This window comes from Gordionus sp. m RMFG-2023, chromosome 5 (genome assembly GCF_954871325.1).
Source record: "Gordionus sp. m RMFG-2023 chromosome 5, tfGorSpeb1-WG-v2, whole genome shotgun sequence".
Lineage (NCBI taxonomy): Eukaryota > Metazoa > Nematomorpha > Gordioida > Chordodea > Parachordodidae > Gordionus > Gordionus sp. m RMFG-2023.
The window spans coordinates 16,794,360-16,813,020 of record NC_088779.1 but is presented as its reverse complement, the minus strand read 5'-3'; the positions used below and the strand labels follow the sequence as shown (position 1 = coordinate 16,813,020).

General features: G+C 25.0%; 1 protein-coding gene across 2 annotated transcripts; it reads left to right on the top strand.

Annotated features, from left to right (window-relative positions):
- The first annotated feature begins 1,756 nt into the window (after positions 1 to 1,756).
- Positions 1,757 to 13,434, top strand: LOC135929302 (uncharacterized). Of its 2 annotated transcripts, XM_065465826.1 has the most exons (4): positions 1,757 to 2,047; positions 2,099 to 2,244; positions 2,292 to 2,526; positions 12,697 to 13,434. In XM_065465826.1, the coding sequence occupies exons 1-4, from the start codon at positions 1,770 to 1,772 to the stop codon at positions 13,394 to 13,396; spliced, it is 1,359 nt and encodes a 452-aa protein (XP_065321898.1). In that variant the 5' UTR covers positions 1,757 to 1,769; the 3' UTR covers positions 13,397 to 13,434. The 2 variants fall into 2 exon arrangements, with proteins under 2 accessions (XP_065321898.1, XP_065321897.1); XM_065465825.1 differs by having other exon boundaries at positions 1,757 to 2,244.
- The last annotated feature ends 5,227 nt before the right edge of the window (positions 13,435 to 18,661 follow it).

Sequence of the window (18,661 nt, the reverse complement as noted above, 5' to 3'; positions counted from 1 at the left end):
ATGGCATACCCCCCACCGATATTATAGTTTGATCTAAAAAAATAAATATACATTATAATAATAACTTCAATATAGTAATGAATCTTGTATTCTATATTGTACAGTAAAATTTCAAATTTAACGCCAAATTGTTCAAATCAACATTTAGTATTAAATTTGAAAATGTGATAAAATGTTATTAATAAATATTACGCGGGAAGCTTTGTAATAATTTTTTCATTATAAAAAGTAAGTAGACATATAGTTGATATTCCGCTATTTTATAAAAATTGCTTACAAAATTTTAGGTAAAATGCCACTTTTACAGACATATTTGACAGTTATAGAATATATTGCAATTAATATTTTAATAAACATAACCAATAAATGTTTTTAACAATAAATATAAGCAACAATTAGCTTTCAATTATTTAACGTCATCTATTTATTTTGAATAAAATATAATGATAAAAATTAATCATTATATTATTCATCCCACAATGGATGTACCTTATTAGATATTGACGCTACTGAAATATAGAACTTTTTTTCATTTATATTCTTTAAAAGATATTTTCTGATGTCCATATCATATTTTATAGTCTTCTGTAAAATATATAATTCCAATGATATACCATTGTATAATTCACTATTGGTAAAAAATATTTGATACGATAATTGATAAAATACTGTAAATCTACGACATGTAATATTCCCCGGTTTGTATTGTTCATTAATTTTTTTATTTAAGTTATAATTTAATTTTATCAATAGTTTTATATTTATATTTTACTTCATGAAGATAAATAAATTAAAGCTACTCACTTTATAAAAAATAATATCATATATATTATATTATTTTGTAATTATATGGATCTATTATTAGTAAATATGATACATTTAACTTTTGTCTTAAGACATCTTTAGCTTATATTCCATCTTAAAAAACATTTTGTTCACTTTTTTTTATATATAAATGCTTTTTTTCAAAAATGTTTAAATTATGATGAATAATTTTAGTTTAAAAAAAATATCAACTTTTACATTCTTTCTTTCAAATTATTGTTTAAGATATGCATACATTTTTAGAGGTCAGGGTGTGAAGAGAGGACTAAAGGGGATATTTTTTATTAGCTTAAAATGATATCCTCGAAAAGTGATAAATTTCTGAAGGGGGGGGAGATTTTCCCTTGCTTCCCCCCCGGTTACGCCTATGTTCTACTCTTAACACAGAATTTGATTGCAAGCTGATCTAGTGAAAATATAATTTATATGTATTAATCTAATCTAATGATTAAAATAGTATTCATTTAATAAAAATTTAGATAGTCTTATTATTTTTTAAATAATAAATTTACATCTATATATTATTTAATAAAATTATAAAAGAAATCGTTCAGGGGGCATTCAAAACATTTTATTTTAAATTCAAGGGGTTATTAAGAAGCCATTAAAAAAAATTTTGCTTCAGAGGCCTATTAAAAATTTTTAGGGGGCTCTAGCCTATGCGTGCTCCTCCCTAGAAACGCCACTGTTTAATAGAATTATAAAAGAAATCTTTCAGGGGACAATCAATAAAATTTATTTTAGTTCAAGGGGATATTAAGGAATAAAAAAAATTTTTCTTCTTGTAGCTATTCAAATTCTTAAGGGGCCTCAAGCTCCTTGATGCCAGGGGAGGCAATCATAATGTTGAAATAGCGAGTATGTATAATTTTTATTTTTATAATGGCGTTTTTATGATTGACATTATTTTCAAATCAAGATTATTTGTAAGATTAGGGATAGGGATGATTAAAAATTTAAGAAAATGGCAAAAAATCCTTTATCAAGGAGACCAAGGATTTCCTGATAATTATGTAGACGCAAGAACCTTTTTTGATGGCTTAAAAAAAAATATAAACATTGTAAACTATGATTTTTCAACGGTGTCTTATCACTCTTGTATTATTAGCCAACATATAAATTGCACCCTATTATATATAGCAACTATTTTTGCTTATATGTTATCAACTCAGGAAGAATGGTTGACTTTTTATCTAACCAATTTGCAAGCACTTATATTAGAGTTTGCTTTATGTTTAACATTATTCTTAAATTCAGTTGGATTATTATACAGCTCATATGAAAAAAAATATTCATGTAAATTAAAACCAGATTTTTGGAACAATTATCAAAGTGATGTAGTTGGAGACAATAGTAAGAATAAAAAACATGGGGGTTGTAAGATTTATGGGAACTTCATGCTGTTTAAAATTAATTCAGGTATTTTATTAATTTTAAATATTGGTTTTTAATTATAGTCTCAAAAGATATTCGATCTTATGTTTTTGATTTTTTAAAAACTTTTAAAGTTTTTGCCATATTTACTGCATTTAATTTTGGATTATCTCCAATATTAGCTAGTTTAACCCAATCAATTAGTACTGACACAATTTATGTGTTAGCTACACTTGCCTTTATATTGAATTCACTTTTTCAAAATTATCAAATATACTCTGCAAAAGATGCTCAACTCCAGATTCCTGATAAATATAATCATATTTGGTTAGTATTTTCTAAATTTAATAGTGTTATTTTATATATTTCTTTATTAAAAATATAAAAGAAAGAAAGAAAGTGAGAAAGAGTTGTTATTATACTTCCCCTACAATAATTTATAAGGTGTACCAAATTTGATTTACAATTTTTTAAATATTGGTTATTGGCTTAATATTACGGATTTAACAAATAGTATATTCTTATTTTTGTATGCTTATATTTTATTTATATATTTTGCTATTCTATTCCCTATATAAAGTTATAATTTTATTGTTAAAGATTTGATTAGCCAATATTAGTATTGCTAATGTAGCATGATATAGCTATCCTTTTTTGTAGATTTAGTCATTGCACACTACTTTCTTTTGAATACATTTCTACACAAAATTGCATTGTCAATGCAGACAAATAGCCAGTGGGGGAGTGTGAATTGGATAGTATTCTATTTCAAATAGGTTTATTTTAAATATTAGCTGAAAGTTTGAATTAATTTTTTAATATTTATTCCTTGTTTGTTTAATATTTTATCTTACAAAAATTTAAAGTTTATTTTATTTTACATTTTTTATAACTTTAAACACTGATGGATAAAAGAAAATTATATCAAGCAAAAAAATCTATTTAATTTATCTCTAATAAAATTAGTCTAGAATGTATGCAGTTCAGATATCCAAATAGAGAGAATTTTATGAGAATTATTTCTTATACTTCTTGCAAAAGCATGCTCAAGAAGATGGAGGCTTCAATATCAAACTGCTCCAGCATTTTTGGATCTAAAGAGCCCATTTGAGTCTTGGAGAAATATTAAAATGGGCTTAACTAGATAATTCACCTGAATCAGATGTATTATTTGGTTCAATGTGACTTCTGATTTTTATAAATTATTTATTAGACAAGAATGCTATGCAATATTTTTCATAAATATATGGCAAAATTTATGAAAATCGTATAGTATATTTTGGAAAACTAAGAGATAACCAGTGAGGCAAAATTTAAATCAAAGATATCATTTTGAGATTCACAAGCTTTGACTTTCTCCTAGGCAAACTAATCATTCCAATATTAACATCGACCCAATTGTGGATTACTATAAAATAATTGTTTATATTTCACTTTTGGAAATATTTTAGACTCAAATCAATGAACGATTTGTGATTTATCAAATGGCTCTATACAATTTACAATTACTATATATATAACTCTCTTTGATTTGAGCATATTTTAAATCTTTATATTAAAAAAATTAATATTTAGCCAAATTTTATTCATAGGATATAAATGTATCTGAAGACCAATTTATTTCAGAATTTAAATCTTGGTATGAAAGAATACTTTTAGAAGATAATCCTCCAAGAAACACATTGAAAGTATTATATACTTTAAAATATATTGTAGAGTCTTTTAAGAGGGAATATAATATTGTTAAAAAATATTTTAGTTATAAAATTGGTAGGTAAATAATAGTAAATGATCATTTAAAAAGTTAATCAAAATATTATTCATAAATGAAAATTTAATCTTCTTTGTGATTGGGGGTTTAGATCTTGATGTATATTAAGTAAAGCTAGTCAATTCGATCAATTTTATGCTGTACTATTACTTTAGTGATGTTTTTATTCCTTGTAATGAAGAAAAGGTTACCTAATTTGTGCTTATACTAATTTGTATTGTTTCCAAAAAATTTAATAATGTTTTGTTTTAAATAATTTATATTTGTGCTATTCCTGGCTATGTGTCTGACAATTATAGTTAATAGTTTATTATTAGGATCTAAAAAAGTGTATCAATGCATTTCTATATAACATTCAGTCATTTCATGTCAAATAGCAAATAAATTGAGATTTTTAACCTACCCCCTTTCAATTTGGATAAAAATTTGTAGGCACTTGATATAAATTTTTTTTAGAAATATAGTAAATGAATAAGGTATATTGAAGCTTATAATCATTTTGAAATATTAATTTTAAATTTTCTATTGAACATAAGATGATCAATATTTAAAGAATTTAATATTGATGTTTCCCACTTAAATTTGAATTTTAGATTCAATATTTTAACTAATTTAGTTTTTAATTTAAGACTAATTTAACATCAAACCAAATTTTTATACCTTTAATTCACTTATCTAAGGTAATATAATTGCTAACGAGTTAAAATTTTGTTTTATACATTATTTGAACATAAATAACATACCCACTTTTATCGAAATTGAAAGGTGTTTAATTTGACATAAAATGCCCATTAATATTATTTGGGTCCTTGTTGATGTCATATTGATTGTGTGAGTGACTTGGGCCATAGATGAATCTAATTGATACATCTCTAATCTAAATTATACATGGAGAATTTTATAGCAGAAACATGCAGAAGTGGAAATTTTAAGCCTAAAACTGGGGTGGACTGGGAGACAAAAGGCCCCATTGAAGATTCCCAAAAGAGGCCCCATAGTTGGGAGGCTTTGCCCCCCAAACCCCCCTGTGGGCCTATGGCCCACATTTACCCATCATGCAACTGGAAATTATATGATTTTATTTGAAATCTACAATACTATAGGATTTCTTATCTTTTTAATATTTATGTATGATCCATTTAAAAGAATTACTTGTCCTTTGAGCTGAATGCATTATACTTTGTTAATTTATGAAATTTTGTGATTATATTATTTCATTCATTTAATGGCTGACAACAAGCCACATAAAAAAAATGATTTAATATAATCTTCCCATATTTTTTATATATTAGGATTAATTTTATATCTTAATTCTTATTATTTCTTGTGATATATTTACTAAATCTTAATTGTTATATATATGTTGTATTCCATATCAAATCAACTGAAGATTCAACCCGACCCTCTTCGATTTTTTTTAAAATTTGCATGATGGTAGTATATACACTAACTAGCAATAATATAAAATCTTAATTCTCAACTCAGCTTACTTCATGAGATATGGCCATCTTTAGAAACGCGAAAAGTTCAAAATACACCATATTTAATTTTAAATATCTCAAAATGTAATTAAGCTAAAGGTATAATTTAAACTTTATTAAATAACTCTAAAATAGCCCTTTAATATGATATAAAATTTATTATTAAAAATAATTTTATTACCAAAAACCGGAAATGGTTATAAAATAAAAATTGCACTTTTTTTTCTTTCAAAATTTTTTAACAAATAGACATTATATATCTTAATATTTGTACAAAATCCTAGATTGGGACCATTACTGGGCCAATAGTTATTACGCTTTAAATATAAATATTATGGCTTAAATTCTATATTATACGAAATGAGTAATTATTTTTTTAACAAAAGTTATAATATTTGTGAATAATAGTATTAAAACTAAAATCCGAACCCCATCTTAATATTTATATTCACCACCCCCCCCCCCCCACCCTCCAAAAAAAAAAATTCTTTTTAAATTCGAGATTTTTGACCTGGCAATTCTATGAGTGAATTATGTAGATTATTTTATTTGCCGGATAAAAAATTATCTTTGTGATCGTCAGAAATATATTTTCATAAAGATTATTTTCTACTTATAATTAATTATCAAATAAAATAATTATTATAAAAATCAAATTCAATTCCAACAGCAACAGCGGTCATTTTTATTGATTAATTTTATAAAGCTATTTTTTTAAGAAAATTAAATTATCGGTATTCATTATCCAATTTATTTTTAATTTAAAATAATTATATAAAATTAATAGCTCTCTTTTATTCCTTACCAAAAAAATTTAAATGTCTAGAAAAGTTATTTCTATTCCAGTAAAGTGCTGTAATCCCTTTAGAATAAAATCTCATTCAGTACGTTACGATCTTAGAAATGTTATACAATGAATGATAGAAGTGAATTCTAGCTTATCAATTAATCAAAAAATTTGGCTCTAAATATTTCAATTCCTCATGCATTTATTTCTTCGAAACAATATTCATTTTTTAAGTCATTAAAATCGAATTTGAAGGATGGGGAATATCTAATAATATCCGATTTTGCAGAGAACTACGCTTTTGTAGTTCAAGATCACGCTCAAGGCTTCCATTGGACTAATAATCAAGCAACACTTCATCCATTTATGATTTATTACTGCGAATGCGGTATACCATCAAACATATAAATTACGTAGTTATATCAGATTGTCTAAAACACAATACTTGTTCCTTTTATTTATTTCAAATAAATTTAATTCAATTCTTGAAAGAAAGATTTGATAAGATTTTAATAATTTATTATTTTTCTGATGGAGCCGTTACCCAGTATAAGAACAAAAAAAAACTTTGTAAACTTCTACAACCATTATAATGATTTTGGGGTCAAAGTAGAATGGCATTTTTTTGCAACTGCACATGGCAAAACTCCTTGCGATAGTTTAGGGGGAATTACAAAGAGGTTGGCTACTAGAGCAAGCCTGCAACGTCCTTATGAGAATCACATATTAACTCCTATGAATTTATATAATTATACGAGAATTAATATCCCGGCTATTAATTATACATTTGTCAGCAACGTTGAATATTTAAAAACCAATCTCGAAAATAGATTTTTAACGGCCAAACTAATTCCCGGGACACAAAAATATCATTCATTTATTCCAATGGAAGGAAAAATGAAAGTCAAACATTATTCTAATTCATTAGATAATTTAATGTATGATATTATTTATTTAATATGTTTATAACAATATTAATTTTCCATTTGATATTCATGTAATATAAATAATTAGCTAAATAAAGTTATTATTTTTACAATTATTTTCTGTCTAAAATAAAATCGCTAAACTTATATGTTAAATATGATATAATGTCTGCTAGTGGGCTCACAGCCCGAAACATTTATTAAAAAATATAATCGGCTAGATCATAAAGGAATTTTCTTTTTATTTGTTTCGTAAATTACTATATATTTGGCATAATTTAGGAATTAAGCCAAACTATTTTAATTTAAAGGTAATAACTATTGGCCCAGTAATGGTCCCAATCTAAAATTTTGTACAAATATTAAGAAGTATAATGTCTATTTGTAAAAAAAATTTGAAAGAAAAAAAAAGAGCAATTTTATTTCCGGTTTTTGGTAATAGACCTTTTATTAATAAAATAATTTTTATATCATATTAAAGGGCTATTCTAGAGCTATTTAATAAAATTTAAATCATGCCTTCAGCCTAATTACCTTTTGAGATATTTAAAATTAAATATACTGTATTTTGGAATTTTCGCGTTTCTAAAGATGGCCATATCTCATGAAGTAAGCCGATTTGAAAAGTAAAATTTTACATTTTTATTAGTTAGTGTATATACTACCAACATACAAATTTTTAAAAAAATCGAAGGGGGTCGGGTTGAGAATCGACTTTTTTTGGTTGATTTAATATGGAATGTAACATATATATTTTTATTTATATGTAAAGCTGAGAATATAACCAAAAATAAAATATTTATAAGAATTAAATAAAAGCTCTGGCCAAATCTCGCATCTGCCACAAAAGGTTTGGTCTTAAAAAAATTGGAGCATAGGATTGAGACAAAATGAAAATAATTTTTTTTTTATATTGCAAAAATAAAATAATATCGAAAAATATGAATATTGGTAATTGAATTAAAATTTATTTCTGATTTAGTTTAACATACTTGCATTTTGGTCCAACATATAAAAATCGTAAATTTTCAAAACAGAAAAAATAGCAGAATTAGAATGAATAACTATTATATTAAATTGCTTAATGATATACAATGATTATAAGAAATTATTAAACGTTTACTTTTAAATCGGTTTTGAACATTTGGAAAGAAACAAATTTGCTGAAATTGTGCATAAGGTAAAATTTTCACCAAGGTTAGCTTAACAATTTTCTCATTAATGGTACATTTGCGCAGTTATTCAAAAATTACACTTAATTTTATTTCTTCTATAATTTCCTTTCTACCGACATCATTAAAAATGCTTCTAAATAATCCTGCCCAATGTTTGACGCAGTCTATTTTTAATTTGCTAAAGGTTTGTTCACTATTTACTCGTGAAAAAGAATACTATATATAAATTAGTATATCTCAAATTATATCAGCATAAAGTCTCATTTACACATATTAAACATTGCTTAATTTTATATTTCATTTGGTTAAAAAATCTCCATTGCAACTTTCTTTCATAGAATCTTAAAACTCTTCACTTTCACTTTCTGACATGTAATTATTATGATATAATTTTCTGTACTCTTCCTCAAACCATATATTCATTCTAGAGAATGAAATTAGTTCTTTTATTAATATTAATAGTGATGAAGAGGAAGAAATAATAATCAATGAAGCATCAACAAGTTCAGACATTGTTTTTCCATGGCCAATTTATAGAGCATATTATAAAATAATATCCCAAAATAAAGAAAAAAAATCTCTGATAGTAAAATGTTTGCTATGTCTACCAAAAAATACTAATATTTCAGTTAGCATTACCTCAACTTTCAACATTGTAAAACATTTAAGGGTATAGATATTAAATAAATATTTATCATAATAATTTTAAGAGAAAACAGCAAACACTGTTAATGAAAATAAAAAAAGGGGGAATGAGACTAAATTTATTAAAGAAAATATTGGACTAGTTTCATCGTCCACTATATTTTTGCCAAGAGATCTCAAACTTTAACCCACACTTTAGTTAATAACTGCTTTTATTATAGCTAGCATTCAGGCATTTTTAATTGTTGCTTGATATTTTGCAGGAAGATAAATATATGTACACAGCTTATTAATGTTCAACCATTTTACAGCTGATTATCAAATTGAAGAATTTTAAACAAATGAACATGAGATCTTGTTTACCACATCAATATTTAATAATTCTAGGTTTATTGGTACAATATTTGAAGATGAAAATATGGTAGCAACTATGCTCCATCCCTTTTTAAAACTTGATTCGACATGGTTGCAATGGATAAAAATTTTAATAAAAATATAATTAATACAAATATTAGTTGATGAATTATCAAGGTATTCAACTGATTGCAGACAAATAACCTGAAAAAAACAAATAATTTAATATCTCATTTTTTCAGTACTCCACAGTAATAGTGTTAATGATTTAAATTTTGATTCTTAAAAAATTTTAAATATTTTTTTCAAAAATGAATGTCGAGATTTTAGTATTTTAAAGAATATTCTGTAACTGAAATCTAATATTTATAATCATTTAATCGTATATTTTCTTATATTATATCTAAAAATCATTTTAGTAATATTTTGATAAATGTGATATTGAGTCAATAAATTTTTTTAACTCATTTCATGAATTTTCACAATAGAATCCAAATTTAAGTTTATGCAAACCTTATATAAGAGTATAATAAAAATTGTATCTGTATTTAGATATATTTTTAAAATCGTATCGGCATCTGGACGATGTTCTGTATCTAGATCAATTTAACAAGTATCTTTTAACAACTCTGCTAAATACCATATTCACTTTATAGGATAGATACTCTGTATTATGAGATTAATCTTATTAGTTGAATATTATAATATTTCGAATATATTGGTGACCATCGTTATAAAATGTAAAATGTCCATAATAATTAGGGTTATGCCGATCTTAAATATCGGATTGGCACTGATATTTAAGTTTTTTTAAAATATCTGATCAAACCGATATTTTTTAAAAAGCGTATCCAATTCGTCGATATTTTTTATTGTTTTAGGTTGCTTTTATATTATTTATAATTTTATTTTATAAATATTTTCATAATTAATAAATTAATGAAAGGAACTAAAATATAATTGATTTGTTGTAATTTTTATTTAATATTATCTGTAACAAGTCTATGAATTAATTATAAGATTCATTTTTTTTATTAATAGGGTTAGTTGTAATAAGTTATGAATTGAGGAGTTTTCATAGTGTTGTTAAACGGTTGGATTGATTAATTAAGTTTTGAAAACGTTTAACCAGTGAAAATAGATATAAATATTGGATCGGGATATTATGGGATTTTTAATATCGAAAAATATATGATCGGATTGGTGAAAATTTGACCCTAATAAAAATTATTCGAAAAAGCATTGTATAATATATTGACTACCATTATATTTATAATTTATATTAATTGTTGCATCAAATATATTGGCAGCAATCTTAAAAATATACAGAAATACTCATTTTAAAATGTGTACCATAAAATGAATACTGTTAAAAATTAACACCCGAGTTATTATAAGCTACCTTTCAAATAGATTTATATACAGGTATATTTACTAAAATAGATATAGATACAGATACATCATCTTAAGATAGAGATAGATAGATACGTCTTTTAAAAATATATCTGTATCTAGATACATTCAATCTTCGGGAATATAGACAATTTTGTGGAATTATAGGCAGTTTTAGGACATTTTGAGGAACTTTGTACAAATATCCCAAATTGACTAAAATAAAAAAAATTTTGACAATTTTTTTATACTAAATTAGATATACTAAATAGAGTAAAAATTAAAAAAGAAGTCTTAAAATAAATTTTTATTTCATACTTATAATTAATGATGAAATATATATATATGAAATTAAATTGGAGAATGAGGAGTTAAATACATGCTCTTCTTATCTGTTGACAATATATTTTCATTTCCCAAAATTTCAGGAATAATAATTTATGTTGTAAATATAAATTGCATTTCAGAATTCAAGCTTGATATCGGAGTTGTTTTAGCTAATCTTGCAGAATTTCGATTAAAGAGTGTTTTTTGGAAAAACATGGAAAATGGAAAGTGCGAAACATGTTCAACCTTTGTGGTGGAAAGGCTTTTGTTTGCCCTAACCTTTTTCTCCTACTTGTATTGTTAAACGGCTCGATTTGAGGCGATTTTTAAAAACGGCTAACTCAATATTTTAGCCAGAAAAATATATACGCCTTCAGATTTCGCTAATACATATCCAAACCTTTATGGAATCTTTCAGCAAAATCTTTAGGTTTGCATAATATTTTTCAGAATAAAATATTAAGTTAACCATTTTAAAAAATTGAATACCATACAAAACTATTACCTCTGATGAATCGTCGGTCTATAATTGGAGTGCTGCACTCGACATTTTCAAAATTTTTGAGTTAGAAGTGGATAATAACTTATATTCCCAATATATATAAAAATAAAAACATGATTAAAAAATATTAATTTTTGCCAAAGTTATTGTCAAAATTGATCAATAACTTTTTTCTATATTTTATTTTAAAATTTAATGTTGATTTTCTCATTTTAAACATTCAAGAAGTGGATAATAACTTATTTATTCCCAATATATATAAAAATAAAAATTAGATTAAAAAATATTAATTTTTGCAAAAGTTATTGTCAAAATTGATCAATAACTTTTTCCTATATTTTATTTAAAACTTTATTGTTGATTTTCTCATTTTAAATTTGCGCAAGTGGAGCACTCCAATTCTAGGCCTACGGAATGTTGCTTTGGAGAGAATTTGGTTTTATTTTGGAAGGGCCCATTTCAAAAATCGTAATAGACTCAGCAATAAACGCGTGGAAAAATTAATTTCCATAAAATGCAATTTATATTTACAACATGAATTATTGATAATACATGTAATTATCCAGGTATTTCAACTCCTGAAATTTTTGAAAATGGAAGCATGAGTTGAACTCGCTATTCTCTGATGAATTAATTTCATATATATATATATATTGTAGTTTAAGTTTTCTTTCTTGGGGTTTACTCGATTTGGTATATCTAATTCATTGGTTCAATCAATTTGTGACATTTTTACAAGGTTGCTCAAAAGTCCCCGATATTTCCAGGGGAGAATTTTATATTGGTGCTAAGAAACTGCTCCAAAATAACGTTTTGTCTGGAGATAGCCTAAAACTCTTCTGGAATTTTTAAGCCCGATCCCGGTATTTTAATAGTATGTTTGGCCCCAGATTATATTATTTTGCAACCCGGCCAAAATTTTTTTATTTTAATAAAGGGAAATTTAAAATATGAGCAGTAAATGTATATTGAACGCTTCATTATGTATTTTCAACTGATTTATTTATATAATTTAAAACTATTTTTAAAATCAGCTCCTTATAAAAAAATATTTTTAGGTCTAGCTTGGGATGACCAGCCACACTTTGGCCTAGACCTACATTCCTACTTATATTTTAATTTTAATTCATAAATAAGGAAAGATATTGGGATGTATCAAAATGGTAAAAAACATGGCGTTGCATTCAATTCTGCACTTTTTGGTTCATTGTGTTTAGCTTCTCGATTACCACAATCACCCTTTCATTCTTTCATAACTACTTCTTTAGCTGCATTGGTATTTGGATTATGGCCTGAAATGAGATTGAAGATAAAATCAAATTATATTTCATGTCAAAAAAATTACAAAAATGAATTTAATTGCCAGTATAATGAACTACATTTTGTTAAAAATAATGTGATTGCTGTCAGCTTTGACACCCATAATTGTTATAATAACTATGATAATGAGAATCATATTGAAAAAATTACTAAAGATTTTACTATTTATATAAGAAAAGTGAATAAGTTGTTAAAAAATACATATATTAATATAATTCTTTATACTGATCAAAGAATATTAACAATATTTTTATCTATTCTATCTTTTATATCATTATGGACTTTAAATCCCAAGCAGAATTTAATAATTTACGATAAAGATAATACAAATAATTTTTATTATTACTTATTTACTTATAAGCTCATTAATAATCACATTGACAATTTTAAACATATAGCCCTGGCTACCATTTTTATAAATATTCTCATTACCTTAATTGTTCCATATATATTTGTTAGAATGCAAATTTACAAAAATAATATTTATGGTCCATGGGATGAAGCTGTTATTAAATAATTATTTTTTGACAAAAATTTTACATTATACATATTAGTTTATTTATTAGTGTGCTAGCTAAGAAAAGAGATAATTAATTTAAATAATAAATAATGAATCATAAGTACATAGTTTATTTAAAAATTTTCATGGATTATATACAAGGCTATACCTTCAGGGTGGAGTTATGGGGGAGCCGATATACCCCCCCCCCCTCTCGCCTCAATTTCGCTTAAAAATAATTTATAGGGAAAAATTCCCTCTGAAAATAATTTCTTCGAAAATATTTTTAATTTACTATTTTTTTGATACTCGAAAAAAAGTTCCCCAAATAAAAATTTTAAACAATTGGAAAAAGAAATCTACAATAATAATTTTAAAAATTCTCAAAAAATAATTCCTCAATTAAAAATTTGTGATTTAAAGAAAATTGTCTAATAACCTTGAAAAAATATGGAAATTGGAATTTGAAAAAAATTTCTCAGAAAAAAAAAGATTTTTTAAGTATTCAGGAAGTTGAGTATAGGAACGTAAATTGTATATTTTCTAAATACATTTTATAAAAAGTATCCATATCTAGTTACATTCTTAATTGTATCTCTATTAGAGGTCTGCATCCAATTTAAAAAAAAAATTTAACCCGCTCGCCCAGCCCGCCCATATTTTTCAAAAAAATTTATACCCGCCCCGCCCATTTGTCTAAAATTCCTTACCCGCCCGCCCATTAGTTTAAAATTTTTTACCTGCCCTCCCATTATTTATAAAAAATTTTTAACCCAAGCCCGCTTAATGGTCATTCTTTCATTTTTTTAAGCATCTAATAAAAATATTTAATTACTCCTTTACAAAAAGTTTATAATTTAGGAAATTAATATAAGTATAAAAATAATCAATGTAAATTATGGACAATTTATTTGATCAAATTGAATATATATGAAAAAAATATTAATGTAAAATTAATATTATATGTAATTATAATGCAAAAATAATAATGAATCTACATTTTCTGGACTCAAACACGTTCTTCATTGTTCTAAAAATCTTCCAGCAATGCTAAATCAGCGTTCGGAAGAAGCACTAGTTGCAGGAATTGCTAATATTTTTCTTGCTAATCTTGATAGCTTTGACAAATTTCTTGTCGTTTCCACCAAAGTAGGATATCCGTTTGAAGTATATCCTCTTCCTCAATTGAGATCTTTAAATAAAAGTAAAACCAATTATAATAAATTTAATAAAGTAATTTAAATTAAGTGTAATATACAACTTAAAATTTTGCTAAATTGTACATATCAAAACTGGTTACTTTAAGATTTAAATATTTTGTTATGTCATTAGGTACAATACTCTCCTCTGTAACAACCTAATCCTCCCATATGTTGGGGTTTAATTTTGAAGCGGATGCTATTTATTTCAAACATTGCATTTAATAGAGCTAAGCAATTTTTAATTTATTAATACCCTTTAATTTGATTCTCTTTGTATTTGGGGAAAGGGGTAAAATAAGATTTTCATCCACGTCGATGTTATATTCTTCGATGCAAATCAAATCCAATATGTTTTTTTACTTCATTAATTTCTTCCGACGTCAACATTCTCATTTGTCGAACTTTGGTATTAAAAATTTTGAAATTTTATGAAACATGGATTTCAAATTTTTTAATTATAATATTTTTAGCTCATTAATTTATTAAATTTATTTCTTTTTCACAATTTGTTTTTCCCATTATATCCATATTTATTTGTGCTCATGTAGAAGTTTATACCTATTTTTTTATAAATAATGAAATGATATGCATAAATCCCAAAATACTAATTTTTATACCATATAAGAACGTTCTTTAGTGTAGGCCTGCAGTCGCTCTCAAGAACATTAGTTGCATCTTTATATGGCTCCAAATAATCTATCAGTGCTTTTAAACCTTCCTTTCCCATAGATCCCATTCTTTCACTCATATCACGAGATTGTAAGAACGATAAAATCTCATACATTATATAAACGCTTTGTAGCATCTTATGTTTTGTATTCCATCTTATATTAATATTTTGTTGTAACGTCTTGCTCAGATATTTTATGTTTGTTTGAAATAAGTGGTCAACGATTTTGCAATGATCAAAATGTTATTAATCTCAGGAGTATTTTCCAAAATAAAATTTGGCTGGAAAGCATTGCGGAGAATTGTGTTCAACATATGTGCTGAACAGTAGTGTTGTTAAAGCCGCGAGTCGCGACCCCGACCCAAAGCTCGGGTCTTTTTTTACGACTCCGACTTAAAATTTGGGTTGTATTTTTCGACTCAAACTTGAAGTTTGGGTCGTATTTTTCGACTCAAACTTGAAGTTTAGATCGTATTTTTCAACTCCAACTCAAAGTTTGGGTCGTTTTTCTGACTCAGACTCAAACATCGGGTCGTTTCATTCAATCCGACCCAAAATATGGATCTTTTTTTTTAAAGACGACTTAAAGTTAGGGTTGCTTTTTTTCACCCCTAACCCAATATCTAGATCATTTTTTTCGACCAAAAGTCAAATAACATTTAGTATATTATTAATATTATAGGCGGGAAAGTTACTTAAAGCTTCTTTAAATTATAATGCTCTGATTAACTATTCATCATAGTTATATTTTAAAATTTTTAAGTGAAGATGTACCATAGAAAAGTGCCATTTGTCATGATGGTTATTTTTGAACTTTTTTAAATGAAATAGATAAAAATATATATTGTAGACATGTTAAATCAAAATTTCAGTGATGATGTACCATAGATAAGTGGTAATTGTCATAATCGCTATTTTTGAACTTTTTTAAGTTTTTTTAAAGCAAATTGCTAAAAATATATATTCTAAACATGTTAAATTAAAAATTCAGTGAGGATGTATCATAGATAGGTGACAATTGTCATAATCGCTATTTTTGAACTTTTTCAATTTTTTTTAAAGGAAATAGCTAAAAATATATATTCTAAACATGTTAAATTAAAAATTCGTGAGGATGTATCATAGATAGGTGACAATTGTCATAATCGCTATTTTTGAACTTTTTCAAATTTTTTTAAAGGAAATATCTAAAAATATATATTCTAAACATGTTAAATTAAAAATTCAGTGAGGATGTATCATAGATAGGTGACAATTGTCATAATCACTATTTTTGAACTTTTTCAAATTTTTTTAAAGGAAATATCTAAAAATATATATTCTAAACATGTTAAATTAAAAATTCAGTGAGGATGTATCATAGATAGGTGACAATTGTCATAATCGCTATTTTTGAACTTTTTCAAATTTTTTTAAAGGAAATATCTAAAAATATATATTCTAAACATGTTAAATTAAAAATTCAGTGAGGATGTATCATAGATAGGTGACAATTGTCATAATCGCTATTTTTGAACTTTTTCAAATTTTTTTTAAAGGAAATATCTAAAAATATATATTCTAAACATGTTAAATTAAAAATTCAGTGAGGATGTATCATAGATAGGTGACAATTGTCATAATCCCTATTTTTGAACTTTTTCAAATTTTTTTAATGGAAATAGCTAAAAATATATATTCTAAACATGTTATATTAAAAATTCAGTGAGGATGTATCATAGATAGGTGACAATTGTCATAATCGCTATTTTTGAACTATTTTCTTAGACCAAAAGTCAAATAACATTTAGTATATCTTAATATTATAGGCGGGAAAGTAACTTAAAGCTTCTTTAAATTATAATGCTCTGATTAACTATTCATCATAGTTATATTTTTAAATTTTTAAATGAAGATGTACCATAGAAAAGTGCCACTTGTCATGATGGTTATTTTTGAACTTTTTTAAATGAAATAGATAAAAATATATATTGTAGACATGTTAAATCAAAATTTCAGTGATGATGTACCATAGATCACTGAATTTTTAATTTAACATGTTTAGAATATATATTTTTAAATATTTCCTTTAAAAAAATTTGAAAAAGTTCAAAAATAGCGATTATGACAATTGTCACCTATCTATGATACATCCTCACTGAATTTAACATGTTTAGAATATATATTTTTAGATATTTCTTTTAAAAAAATTTGAAAAAGTTCAAAAATAGCGATTATGACAATTGTCACCTATATATGATACATCCTCACTGAATTTTTAATTTAACATGTTTAGAATATATATTTTTAGTTATTTGCTTTAAAAAAATTCAAAAAGTTCAAAAATAACGATTATGACAATTGTCACCTATCTATGATACATCCTCACTGAATTTTTAATTTAACATGTTTAGAATATATATTTTTAGCTATTTCCTTTAAATAAATTTGAAAAAGTTCAAAAATAGCGATTATGACAATTGTCACCTATCTATGATACATCCTCACTGAATTTTTAATTTAACATGTTTAGAATATTCATTTTTAGCAATTTGCTTTAAAAAAAGTTAAAAAATAGCGATTACCACAATTGTCACCTATCTATGATACATCCTCACTGAATTTTTAATTTAACATGTTTAGAATATATATTTTTAGCTATTTCCTTTAAAAAAATCTGAAAAAGTTCAAAAATAGCGATTATGACAATTGTCACCTATCTATGTGTTGCATTATTCTAATTACAATATAAATTTTATTTTTTGTTATAATCTAATTTTATTTTATAAACGGCGTAACCTTACTTTTTTTATATTATTTTATTTTTTTGTATTTCGTTTTATATTCTAATTTATATTTTAGAAAATGTATATATACCTTTAGAAAAGAAAAAGAAATTAGTTAATAAAATATATTTTTACTGACTCGCACCTCGCACCATATCGTCACCATCCTTATTCTTTTCACTATGATACATCCCCAATGAATTTTTAATTTAACATGTTTAGAATATATATTTTTAGATATTTCCTTTAAAAAAACTCAAAAAAGTTCAAAAATAGCGATTATGACAATTACCACTTATCTATGGTACATCATCACTGAAATTTTGATTTAACATGTCTACAATATATATTTTTATCTATTTCATTTAAAAAAGTTCAAAAATAACCATCTTGACAAATGGCACTTTTCTATGGTACATCTTCACTTAAAAATTTTAAAATATAACTATGATGAATAGTTAATCAGAGCAATTTAAAGAAGTTTTAAGTAACTTTCCCGCCTATAATATTAATATATACTAAATGTTATTTGACTTTTGGTCGAAAAAAATGATCTAGATATTGGGTTAGGGGTGAAAAAAAGCAACCCTAACTTTAAGTCGTCTTTAAAAAAAGATCCATATTTTGGGTCTGATTGAATGAAACG